General features: G+C 39.0%; 1 protein-coding gene across 9 annotated transcripts in view; it reads right to left on the bottom strand.

Moving 5' to 3' along the window:
• The window catches only part of ERC2 (ELKS/RAB6-interacting/CAST family member 2), an 833,583-nt gene that overhangs the window by 579,760 nt on the left and 239,887 nt on the right, over window positions 1-13,936 (bottom strand). For all 9 annotated transcript variants that reach the window (XM_078853606.1, XM_078853612.1, XM_078853608.1 and 6 more), the window contains 2 exons: window positions 11,264-11,419; window positions 2,761-2,928 (listed from right to left, as the gene is read on the bottom strand). In XM_078853606.1, coding sequence (XP_078709732.1) covers window positions 2,761-2,928; window positions 11,264-11,419 — 324 coding nt within the window. The remainder of the gene's footprint in view (window positions 1-2,760; window positions 2,929-11,263; window positions 11,420-13,936) is intronic.

Here is a 13,936-nt window from a genome sequence, read left to right as displayed (position 1 = left end):
CCTGGTGCAAAACTGCCAGAACCTGATTGCCTCCTGACAAAGCACATTGGAGTGTGCTCCCCCACTGCCTGTTCATATAATACATCACAGTGGTACTATTGGTGAGCATGAAAACCACTGAGCCCCTGATGAGATCTTAAAAGGCCTGACAAGAATCATAGATAGCATAAAGCTCCAGGACATTGATATGTAAAGAAGTTTCACATTCTGACCACAGGCCTTGAACCTTCAGTGACCCCAGATGCAGTCCCCAAACTATTAAAGGAGCCATTGATGACAATAGTTCTGATGGTGGTGACCAAGTGAAGGGAATGCCCTGGCACAAGTCCTGAACCATCCACCACTGCAAGAAATCCAGGACTGGGAGTGGAAGACTCACCAGTCTGTCTAAAGGATGACAGTATGGACGATAGGCTGACTTCAGTCACATTTGAAGAGGATAAAGTCACATGGCATATTGGACTACCTGTGTGCATGCAACCATATGGGCTAGAGACCTCAGGCATACTCAGGCTGTGGTTGAAAGCTGGGTCTTCAGCTCTAGACATAAGTGACAGATTGCCTGGAATCATTTGGTCAGCAGAAATGCTCTCGAATTCGTAGAGTCTATCAGGGCCCAATGAGCTTGATTCTTAGAGTTGGAACCAAAGTTGACCTCCCGCTGTTTAAGAGGAGATACAGATGATTGAGTAGGCATAGTGTGAACTAGATATGACAAAGGACATGCTCTCTTGACTTGCCACTCAGTAACCAATCATCCAGATAACAGAAGATATGAATTCCCCTCTTCCTGAGGTATACTGTTACTGTGACCATCCATTTCATAAAGACCCCAGGGGCAGAAAACAGGCCAAAGGGCTAGTGTTGGTCCACCACAGCAAACCAGTTTGAGAGAATTGCTACATGAAAATAAGCATCCTGAAGGTACAGGCAACAAACCAGTCATTGTGGTTTAAGGCAGGAAGTATTGTTGCCAGGGTGACCATCTGGTATCTCATGTATCAGACATATTTGTTAAGATTACAGAGGCTGAGGATATGTCTCCCAAGGGTTTGGGAACCAGGAAATACTGGGACTAGAATCCCTGTCCCCAGTGCTTCAGGAGGCCCTCCTCTACAGCCCCAAAGGCCAGTAGAGACTGAACCTGCTAAAAGAGTGGTGTCTCGGGAAAGGGGTCCCTGAAAAGCAACGTGGGAAGGGTGGATAGAGAGGAACTGTATGGCATAATCTTATTGGACAGTGCTTAGGATCCAATTGTCTATTGTAATAGAGTCTCAGACATTATAAAAGCAGGTCAGTCAGTCCCCAAACCAGGGGAATGGGGAAGGAGAAGGTACTCCTGGATCATTGTCCTGAACACATGAGTCAGAACAGGCATTTGCTAGGCGCTGTGGGGATGGTGATGGGAAGGGGAGGTGTAGCTGGCTACACCCAGAACCAGAAGACTGCCTCAGTCTCCTTTGGGATCTGTGGCTCTTTCTGAAGTAGTGGTAGGCAGCAGGATGTTTTTACTCTTATTCTATCATCATGATTTTATATTTATGTTTCCTTCTATTTTATTTGACCGATGAAGGCAGATTTGCAATTTCAATTTTTTATTTGTACCTTATTAACATGTAAGAGGATGAATCCTGGGACATGCAGTTCAATAGACACCTAGAATCTCAGAATATATATTTTAAAAATAGAGATTAATGTCAGCTAACTTTTCTCCGTGAATATGATGAACTAAAGTGATATTTGGCCCCTGGAATTCCTTTACCTAGGATTAAACTTTGAACTATCAGGCAAGAAACCAATCCATTTAAATTAGTTTACTTTCCTGAATGTAAAGAGTTTATTTTCCTTTTATAAATGCAGTGTCTAACTGTTCATGTTCTTTTAAAATGCACACCAATTCAAAACTTACAAATAAAACAGTTAAAATATAAATTTAATTCTTATTTTGTGTTTCATACCTTCACAGTAAAAAACAGACATGGAAAAGGAAGACCATTTTTGTGGAGAAGACCATTTTTAACACTGAAATGGTTTATTTAATCACATTTGAAAACCATCTCAACTGCGTAAAGCATATTTAAATATCTATATTTTCAAGCTCTGTACTTTAGACACTACACATTAAAAAACCCTAATATACTGGTCTATTAGGATTAACAATCTATTCACATTTGAAAATCAAAGCTAATTTTCTAAGAAACAAAGACTTCACACCAATAACCTACACCCCTCCTATATTTATGCACCCTTCAAAACATATAAACGCCCTCTCTCTTTAGAATTGAAATGTACAATAGAAGACACAAAAATGAGCATTAGGTCTGAGGAAACAGGTCTGAGGTTCCAAACTATGTCAAGACAATTTGAAATTAGGAGTGAAAATATTAAGAAGAAATGAATTTAGTGGAAATATATTTCACTAAAGACTAGGGAAATCTCAGCTACAGCTACACACCCTTAATGTTGTGGATTCCATACATGGGTCCAATCTTGCAATGCTAACACATGCAGGACTGCTACTGAAGTCAGTAGGTTCTTTTCAAGAACTGCAGGATCAGTGTTAACATACTGTAATAAGGAAAATATGCTAAATGTATTAGCACATGGCAGGGTCTAAGCTGTTACACTATTTTTAACAAATTGAAAAAAAGCCCAGAATATATCTTCTGCAAAGATTTGTAACTAATACATCATTTTAACCCTGACACACTCTGTTAACTAAACACTTATATTGCATTGTATGATGAGAAAATAACTTACCTCTGTCTGAAGTATGGCAGCTCTCTGTTCTTTGGCAGTAAGCGACTCTTTAAGCACTTCAATGTGTTGCTTGCAATCTGAATTCTGATTGCTAAGGGTTTCAAGCTTAGTTTGTAAGGCGAGAAGTTCTGATTCTTTCTTTGAAAGTTCCTGTTTCAATTGGTCAATCTGCAAAATTAAAAAATATTGTTTTACATCATTAATCTCCAATTTATACTCACATGAGTTTGGAGAGATGAGAATAAATCTCCTGTGATGCAACCCAGCTACCTTCTGGAGAGGCAAGAGAAGCATTAAGGTTCTGACCCTGAGATGCTCGGCACCCACAATTTCTATTAAGTTTATGTTTGCAGTGTTGTTATAGTCATGCTGGTCCACGGATATAAGAGACAAGAAGTGAGTGAGGCAATGTCTTTTATTGGACCAACCTCTGTGGTGAAAGTGACAAGCCTACGAGCTCCACAGAGCTCTTCTTTATGTCTGGGAAAGGTAATCAGAGCATCACAGTGAAGTGAGCAATTAATATTTTTTGCAGTTAGAGGACAAAGGAGGGTAAGTGGGGTATAGATTGTTGTAATGAGACATAAATCCAGTGTCTCTACTCAGTCCATGATTTTTGATGTCTAGCAGTTTTGAATTTAAGCTCCCAAGATCAACTTTTGAAGGTGTTGTGCAGGTCTCCTTTGAGGATGAGGTCAGATATGGAGTTATTGTTTTGTGAAAAGTGTTCACTCATAGTTGATAGGATGTTTTTGTCATTTATCATTTTTCTGTGTGCGTTCATTTGAGAGTAGAGTGACTTTCTTGTTTTACCCACATAGTAGTTGTTGGTGCATTTGATGCACTGGATGAGGTACACCACATGTTGTGATGGGCTTGTTAATTGTCCATTTTATTTTGAATGGTTTCTATACAAAGGAAACATAAAGCTTTCATGCATGTGTAGATTGAATGCAACACCATACTCCCTACAAGACCACAGTTATCATTACTATTGGCTGGGGTGAGCCCAGGTTATGAGCGTGGCAGTAAGAACTAGCTGTAGATGAGGAATTTAACCAGGGGGTGGAGAACAGAGTGATAGAACTCTAACCATCTTCCACTTGCCACACAGTTAATGTCCTTCACCCTCCATTTTCCTTCCCTGACAACTCATGCGGAGCTCACCAGTAACAGGAAAGCCGAAGGAAAAAGTCATAATTAAGAAAAGGTTGGATGGGGCGGGGAGAAGGAGAGAATTGGGGAAAAAAATTCCAAATGGTAAGTCTATTAGACTGTAAAAGTTGTGGAAATCCCATCATTTACGACAGGGGTTCTCAACCTGATGCTCATTAACAGGTGTCAGAAGGATCACAGCTACCCTGCCCTTCCCATATTGCTAAATGGAAGAAGGTGTCCTGGGATGGAAAAGACTGAGTATTTCAAACATTTAAAATTGGTCAAAGCACTGGAGAATATATTATAAAGAACAATCCTAAATATAAGATCACATAACAGGTATTCTTCTTCTCAAACTTCTGTGTGACAACAGTGGACCAGCAAATTAGCTACTCAAATACTTTATTGTGAGATACTTAATATTAGCTATTTAAATTACCAAATAACTTTAGCCTGCATGGGGCTGAATGGGCAGCAACTTTTCAGAGATATTATTTCAGTCTGTCCCTCTGCTAACTGTGGCAGGCTCTTGGTTTTCATTTAAAAGTTTTTCCTCACAACCAAAAGGGCCAGGAATTTTTATTTTAAATCAAAGTTTAAATGCTATGAAAGTGACCAAAGAGGAGCTGGAATTGCCCTATCCATTCTCTCCTTTCAGTTTAATCCCAAAGGCCACTTGGGATGAGGTTAAATCTAGAGCTGAAGGGAGTGGTAGCCCAGAAAATAAAAGTTTGTCATGTTTAACCATATCCTCAAAATCAAAACACAATAATATATCACAGCCATAATTCTGAATTACACATTTAGGGTTATTCTCTTTTTCTCTTCACAGGTTTCAGAACATTTTGTATCCACTAGATTGGAGAATTTGGCTGGTCACCCTTTGTCTATTGCACAAAATCCTAATCTATACAGGAAGCTAAAGCAATAGCCTTTATAGTCTTAATTTAGCAAAAGAAAGAAAAAGGAGTGTAGAAAAAAAACAGATGTTGGGAAAAGTAAAGAGAAACATAAAACATGTATCCCAAAACTACTCAAGAAAGAAAAAAAATTCAGCTTGAAAGTAAACCTTCTTCTCTCCTCCCCATCATTTATTTATTTTGCCAGCACATGTAAGAAAATGCGGAAACTAAAACAAAAAGGTACTCAAAATATAGACTGGGAAAATCTGAGTACATAATATAAAGGAGGAACCCTAGATCTGAGGCCAATCTAATTGTATTACATGTTTTATACTAGACCCTTGTGGACATCACACACACCTAATCTCTACTGGAAGCTTTTCACAGCTTTGTTCATGACACTACCAACACTCTGAGAAATAAACAGCCAAGGAAAATGGCTTCATTTTCATCACAGATATGCTCCTCATTGCTCAGAAACTCTCTGCTCATTAGCATGCAGTTCCGGTTTGAAGATCTGTGCACTGTAAGGAGTTCAAGAAAATGTGTTACAGGTCCCAAACACAAAAGAACAGATCCAAGTTAGGATACCAGTGTCTGCGGCAAACTCTTTAATAAAATTAAAATAAAATAAAACAAAAATGAAAATGAAAATGAAAAAGAATGCAAGAGCTGGGACGTCTCCCTTAAAAAGAAATATCCAGGACAGAACAAGACCTCACAATTTTTATCTGATACATTCAGTTGTTAAAAGATTCTTGTACAGTATGGTTCCCTGTAAAAAGTTATGCACTTCTTTAAACAATTCTTTGTCCTCGCTGAAGTGGTTGCATTCCCACTCCATTAAACATCAAGGTGAATGTAAGAAGAATGTTGACATGATCCAGTGAGAACTCACGCCCCCCTATTGGAGTCAAAGTAAAACAATGACCACAATTTCCGTGTGAGTTAGAAATAAAGACTACAATGAAGATTTACCTGGATGTCTGGATATAGATTCTAGATCCAAGTCCAGAAGGGACCCATTGTGATCATCTAGTCTAACCTCCTCTATAACACATCACAAGCCCCAGAACTTCCCCAAAATAATTTCTCGAGCATATTTTTAGAAAACCAGCCAAACTTCATTTAAAGTGGCCAGTGATGGAGAATCCACATGACCCTTGGCAAACTGTTCCAGTGGTTAATTACCCTCACTGTTAATGATATACACCATTATTTCCAGTCTGAATTTGTCTAGCTTCAATTTCTAGCTATTAGATAGTATTTTACCTTTCTCTGCTAGATTGAAGATACCATATATGGTACCCCAGGATCACTAATTGTCTTTATTCCTGACCCTCTCATTCTCTGGAGAAGTTTGGAGGTGTGTGTTTATTATTAGTGTGTTAGACTTTACGAAGAAAATACCTTGATGCTGTACAAATGCAATGTTCACTAATGGTCTTCATGCAGCTGATACACCTTCCTTTCTAGATTTAAATTAAGAAGAGATGTAAACTAAATACCTATTCTTTAAGTATAATAGTATAAAGAGAATTCTAACACCTAACCATGAAAAGAGCCTTGTTCTATTGCTTGGCATCAATCAGGACTTATATTTATCAAAACTTCTTATCAGCAATCTCAGGTTCGACAGACCAGGTATAATAAGATCTGCTTGCTGACAGCCATATAAATACTTTTTCCACCATGAAAGGTTCTCTGATGAATGGCAGAACTAGTATCTTTTTCTGCAAATCTCAGTTGTAAGAGGAAGGACAGGGCTGGTGAAAGAAGGTGTACAGTGTTTCATCAGAATGTGACATACTTATCCAAGTACTGATCTGAAGGTCATGATGAAACAATGGTAGGTATAACAGTCTTCTTCTCATTCATCCGCTCTTTAGAGAAAAGAAATATATTGAACCTCTTCCTCTCAGTAACACTGGAACTCCCCCTTTATATACAAGATTTTGGACATTATTTATACCTTAAAAGCTTCAATATATTTTCTGAGATATTGTAGTAATTACATTGTAAGTCACTGAACTGCATACTTCTAGGTTAACCACATGTGAAAGCATACTGTAATCTCACTAAGGGTAACCCCACTTATGAGTTTTAAAAGACTGTATTGAACATAAAAAGTGCTAAAAAAAAAAAACCTTTAAAAATAAAGTAAGCTGCCAAAAGGGCCATAAGCTTTCATTTCTCCAGTGGGAAGAATCTAAGACATTAGCTAAAACATGGCAGGTGGCATGGGATACTGAAGATACAGGAGATCCCACACTTTCTAAAATTAAGGTATTTTCTGAGCTGGCAAATCCTAATACCTTTAATACCATACAATGATAATTGTTCTCATTGTCTCCATTTTATGGTCGGTATAACTAAGACTCAGAGAGTAAAATGATTTGTCTAGAAGCCAATGGAAGCTGCAGAGGCAGTGCTCAGGGCAGGGCAGGGGCATGTGCAGAGCCGCCTGCTGCACCTCCGCCTAGGAGCAACTGGGACAGGTCACCGCTTGAGGGGAATCACCCAAAGTAAGCACCCCCTGGATCCGGCACCCCGCATCCCCTCCCATACCTCAGATCCCCTCCTGCACCCAAACTCCCTCCCAGAGCCCACACCCACTCCCGCACCCGAACCCTCCCCCCTTTCTCCCTCCCCCCGCATCCAAACTCCTTTCCTCTTTGTTAACTGGCATTTTTTACTTATCAGCACCTCTAATCCCCAAAACATTCTGGATAAAACAGCTTTTACTGTATCTTGACTACAGTAAGGCTTTTGACACTGTCTCATGAATTTCTCATGAACAAACTAGAAAAATATAGCCTAGATGAACCTACTAAAAGGCGAGTATACAACTGGTTGAAAACACAAACAGAAAGTAGTTATCAATGGTTCACAATCAAACTGGAAGGGCCTTTTGAGTGGGGTCCCACAGGGATATGTCCTGGGTCTGATTCTATTCAATATCTTCATAAATTATTTGGATAATGGCATAGAAAGCACACTTATAAAGTTTGTGGACAATACCATGCTGGGAGGGGTTTCAAGTGCTTTGGAGGACAGGATTAGAATTCAAAACGATCTTGACAAACTGGAGAAATGGTCTGAAATAAATAGGATGAAATTTAATAAGGACAAATGCAAAGTACTATAAACAGGATGGAATAATCAATTGCACAAATACAAAATGAGAAATGACTGCCTAGGAAGGAGCACTTCAGAAAAGGATCTGGGGATCATAGTGGATGAGAGTCGTCAATTTAATAATGTTGCAAAAAACCCACCATAACTGTGGGATATATTAGCAGCAGTGTTGTAATAATCATGCCATGAGAATTAATTCTTCCACTCTACTCAGCACTAATAAAGCCTCAACTTGAATACTGTGTCCAGTTCTGAGCACCACATTTTGGGAGAGATGTGGATAAACTGGAGAAAGTCCAGAAGACAGCAACAAAAATTATTAAAGGTCTAGAAAATATGACTTATAACGAAAGACTGAAAAAAAAACCTGGGTTTGTTTAAGCTGGAGAAAAGAAGACTGAGAAGGGAAATAACAGTCTTCAAATACATAAAAGGTTGTTATAAAGAGGAGGGTGATAAATAGTTCTCCTTAACCAGTGAGGACAGGACAAGAAGTAATGGACTTAAGTTGCAGCAAGGGAGATTTACGTTAGACATTAAGAAAAACTTCCTAACTGTCAAGGCGGTTAAGAACCGAAACAAATTACCTAGGGAGATTATGGATCTCCATCCCTGGAGGTTTTAAGAACAGGTTAAATAAATATCTTTCAGGAATGGTCTATATAATAGTTAGGCCTGTCTCAGTGCAGGGGACTGGACTAGATGACCTATCAAGGTCATTTCCAGTCCAACATTTCTATGATTCTCCACCAAATCATGTGGGTTCCTCAGAAGCAGATGTAGCACTGCCCCCTTCAGCAGCTTTTTCAAAATTCCTAGCTACACATTTAAGCACAAAAGGGGCTTTTCCAAAAATTATCAGCCCCACAAAATTTCACATAAAAATAGATGTTGGATGCAGAGGAATGAATGCAAAAAAAAAAAAAAATCAAGAAAAAAAAATGTAGTTTCACAACCAAAATTGCTACAATGCTTTTGACCAGCTTTACTCTGTTTATTATGGTCAGTCTCAACTTCATTATAAATAGTCAGCCAGCTGTCCTTCCTCTCCCGCATTCCCCTCCCCACTCACTGCTCCTTCTCATCTTAAAGGAACTTATAGGTAAAATGCCTTCTTTCCCCACTTCCCGAGATTCATCTATGTGAATGTTTCATTCCCCGCCCCCCCCCCCCCCCACCACCACCACCCCATCACTGCTGTCCTGGTTTCTCCACTTTAAAAATCTGATCACCGTACACCTGTATTGTAGAAGGTAGCTCCCTATCAGTACCTTGTTACTTTATAAACAAAGAAGAATATAATCAGAAACACAAATTTTGGAATAAACTCATCAATGTTTGTATTTTTAAAAAAACTATTTAAAAAAATTAAATTGGTTGAGGAAAGAGAATCGGAAAAAGTAATCCGAAAGTACAAAAATAAAATGTTGGGACTGCTCTTTAACTACAACACAGCCAAACAAATGTAAATTAAGTGTGGTAAAAACATGCAGCTGGAATCACAAGTTAGGTGCCAAGCTGAAGTTTGATTATTTTAAAATAACTGAGTGGCTGTATTGTTTAGTGAGTCTAGGAGGTAGGTCCCTGGGGTTCTATTCCAAACTTCACTACTAACTGGTGTGTGACCTTAGCCAATTCATTTAGTCTCTCTCTATATATACATCTGTAAATTGAGGATAATAATGTGTATCAACCTTTGTAAAATGTTTCGAGATTCTTAAGTTAAAGGCACTGTGTAAGTGCAAACTATCAGAATTATTCAATTCCAGTTTTGTTCAATATCTTCATTAATGATCTGGAGGATGTCGTGGACTGCACCCTCAACAATGAAGTGAAGTGAGCTGTAGCTCACGAAAGCTCATGCTCAAATAAATTGGTTAGTCTCTAAGGTGCCACAAGTACTCCTTTTCTTTTTGCGAATACTGACTAACACGGCTGTTACTCTGAAACCTGTCAACAAGGACAAGTGCAGAGTCCTGCATTTAAGATGGAAGAATCCCATGCACTGCTACAAACTAGGGACTGAGTGGCTAGGCAGTAGCAGTTCTACAGAAAAGGACCTAGGGGTTACAGTGGATGAGAAGCTGGATATGAGTCAACAGTGTGCCCTTGTTCCCAAGAAGGCTAACGGCATTTTGGGCTGTATAAGTAGGAGCATTGCCAGCAGATCGAGGGACGTGATCATTCCCCTCTATTCAGCATTGGTGAGGTCTCCTCTGGAGTACTGTGTCAAGTTTTGGGCCCCACACTACAAGAAGGATGTGGAAAAATTGGAAAGAGTCCAGCGGAGGGCAACAAAAATGATTAGGGGGCTGGAGCATATGACTTATGAGGAGAGGCTGATGGGACTGGGATTATTTAGTCTGCAGAAGAAAAGAATGAGGGGGGATTTGATAGCTGGTTTCAACTACCTGAAAGGGGGTTCCAAAGAGGAAGGATCTAGATCTCAGTGGTAGCAGATAACAGAACAAGGAGCAATGGTCTCAAGTTGCAGTGGGGGAGGTTTAGGTTAGATATTAGGAAAAACTTTTTCACTAGGAGGGTGGTGAAGCACTGGAATGCATTACCTAGGGAGGTGGTGGAATCTCCTTCCTTGGAGGCTTTTAAGGTCAGGCTTGACAAAGCCCTGGCTGGGATGATTTAGTTGGGGATTGGTCCTGCTTTGAGCAGGGGGTTGGACTAGATGACCTCCTGAGGTCCTTTCCAACCCTGATAGGCTATGATTCCATGACTTATAAAATTAAATTTTTTAAAACTATTAGAATTTTAAAATACTGTACATGTAACACACATTTACAATGGAAACAACAACTCAGCATCATTTATGGCATAGTGATACTAACCACAATACCATTATCAAGGTAATGAAAAAATTAACAATTAAAATGGTATGAATATATTGTAGGTCAGAATGGAAACCAATAAAGTCATAAAGCAGCCTTTGGGGAGTGAAAGCAGGAGTTATAAAGCTGAAAGAAGAGAAAATGAAGAGACCATATATAAGATGTGTAGGAAAGAAAAAGAAACATAAGGAAGAGTAAAACATGAGAAATGTAGTAAATAAATTAATGTTTTTGCCACTGAAGTGTGATAGATTAGCCTCCGCTCTACCTCTCCTGAATCAATACTTACAAGCGCCTTTTTTTTAATCCAAAAAAGGTTCCTGCAGCAACTCCTTTCAGTGCCAAGTACTGCAGATCTACCATAAGCAAATTCACAGAGGACTGCTTAAACTGAAGAGTACAGTTAAAGCTTCTGTTCACATTATTTTAATACCATTAAACTATTTTATTAGTAGACTGTACCTTATTTTTCATGAACTTTGAGTGACTCTTGTAAACTTCTATTTGTTTGATCTCTTCTTCTCGGTCCTCTATATTCAGAACTCCGTTTGTCTTTAACATCTGTATTTCATCTTCGAGATCCCTTATATTGCGTTCAAGTGAAGCTATTTTTGTGTCCTGGATTAAAAATTTAAAAAATAAAGAGAGAGAATGTTTTGTAATTATATGAAACCTGGATGTTAAAAATGCAGTATTTGTAGCAACGTAGTACAATATTAATACACCAGCACAAGAAACTGGAACAAATTCTGCTCTCATTTATATTGATGCAGGGGTGCTGGAATCATTTGTATAGTGCGGGTGCTGAGAGCCATTAAACCAAACTGTCAATCCTCTGTATAACGGAAACCACTTCAAGCCAGGGGGAGCTGCAGCACCCTCAGTAGCCCAGTTCCAGCACCTATGATATGTGTATTGATGTAAATCCTAGGTAATTCCACTGACAGTAGCTTAAGGGAAAACAGAATTTGGACCTCTGCTCTCAAACGAAAGACAGCACAATGCTTGATTTTATTTTAGTATCTATTAAGAATGAGCATTTTGATGCTCATGCACAGTCTGGGCAAAATCCTGCCCTACTTCCTAGAAGGCACACAAAAGAAGGACAGTAGATGAGGATAGCAGGGCCAGACGTATATGGAAATACCTTATAGGCCTTGCAACTACTCAGGGCTATCAGGAGCTGGCTGGCCTCTCAATCTAGTGGTCTCTCGAACACAAGGTTACAATCCTGTCCTGCTGTTTTGAGAAACAAGAGGAGTCTCCTTATGTCCATTTCCTCCACTGGTATACCCACATATAGCCAAGGGCAGGATATATACTTTTCATCCTACAGTCTCAAAGAGCTTTACAAACAGTATGTAACCAAGTTAATATGCAACAGAAATGCTACCTCATATACCACGGATTATATGTCACCTCATAGACTGGTTATCAGCTTGTGCCAGTACAGCACTTAAAAAATCCAGTGATTCAGCTCTCATTTTCATTTGTTGTCTGGAAACTAAAAAAATCTACTCACTTGGGGATGGATAGAGATCATTAGGACTTATAATACCTTCTCACACAACTTTCACTTTGAAAGAATATAGCAAAATGACTCAGTTGGCAATCTGTTTTCAAACATCTATTAGGGAACAAATTCTCCATGGATCAAGAGGAACAGCCGTGTTAGTCTGTATTCGCAAAAAGAAAAGGAGTACTTGTGGCACCTTAGAGACTAACCAATTTATTAAATTTAATAAATTGGTTAGTCTCTAAGGTGCCACAAGTACTCCTTTTCTTTTTCCATGGATCAAGCGCAGCAAAATTAAGTCCAAGAATACAAAGTAGCCAAGACATATTAAAAACTGGGATAAAATCCTTGCCCCACTGAAGTCAATGGCAGAAGGCCTATTGACTATAACGAAGTCAGGATTTTATCCATTTTCTCCCACAAAAAATACAAGTTCAACCAAACCTTTTCCCAAGACAACTAAATTTGAACCTCTGTAGTAAAATAAAACTTTGTTTCTGTTTTCAGTTGACTGTACTGCCTGTCTTTAGCCAGAAGCTGAAGTTCTGCAATATTAAAAAAAGGTTATTCCTACACTACCTACAGACTGTCTTAAAGTAGTCAGCACCCAAACTTTTGCATGATAGCAAAGCCTGTTTTCAGGATACGGTCAGGCTAAATTTGCAATTTCAGAGGTTGGATAACCTGGATACAGCTCTGATAAGCATCTGAACTTTTGATTACTAACCCAAAATGAAACTTTGAACCTTTCAAATTTCACCAACTATTGTTATAAACAAGAGACTGCCTTGTGAAATATTACCTTTAATGGATAGACCCCAACTATCAACTGGCCAATATTGCCTCTAATATCTGCAATAACATATGGTCACTGCGTGAATCTTTAGAGTGCTACAAGCTATTGGAAAGTCTCTTACATAGCAATAGCTAGTTGGCAAGAGGAGCACAGAACGTCAGCTTATTTGACATCTTCTGAGGGGTTATGACATCAGGGCTGTACCCATCGATGGAGACATTCCATATCTGGTAGTAGATGTTTGATGGTACCTGCTTGCTGGATCCAAAGACCTATTTTCAAAGTTATCCTTACAATTTAGAGGGCCTTTCTTCTCAGTAATTCCACTTAGTGATAAGGGTTGTATATTTTGAAAGAGGGACACTTATTGTCAGGAAAGTGGGAATAGTTGCTGAATACCTATCCTTACTCTAAATTTTGGGGATTATAGATTTGATTGTGTATGTCACTGTTCTAAAATAAGATAAATCGAGACACTTATTTAGGAGATTAATTTGGGATTTAGGATACTGACTTTCCATTTTTGAAAATATTGCTATTAATTAGCCAAAATGCAATATAGTATTATAATGTCTGTCATATGTACCTATATTACTCCCTCTTAAAAAGATTTTTCTATAATCCACATGTTGTTGGGTCACTGCGCCCTATACAGCACTGTGGCAGAGCATGGGGCAGCAATGGCTCTGCCTCAGTTTTCCCCATCAAGGTTTCCAGTCCACTCTGGTGGCTTATGACTCTGGCCAAGTTACTATGAAAGTTCAACACCTGCATTTCTGGGGTAGAAAAGTCCAAAGTCACATCCCCAAACAAACATGAAATA

This window comes from Lepidochelys kempii, chromosome 7 (genome assembly GCF_965140285.1).
Source record: "Lepidochelys kempii isolate rLepKem1 chromosome 7, rLepKem1.hap1, whole genome shotgun sequence".
NCBI lineage: Eukaryota > Metazoa > Chordata > Testudines > Cheloniidae > Lepidochelys > Lepidochelys kempii.
The sequence above is the reverse complement of the archived record's forward strand: the minus strand, read 5'-3'. Positions and strand labels throughout refer to the sequence as shown.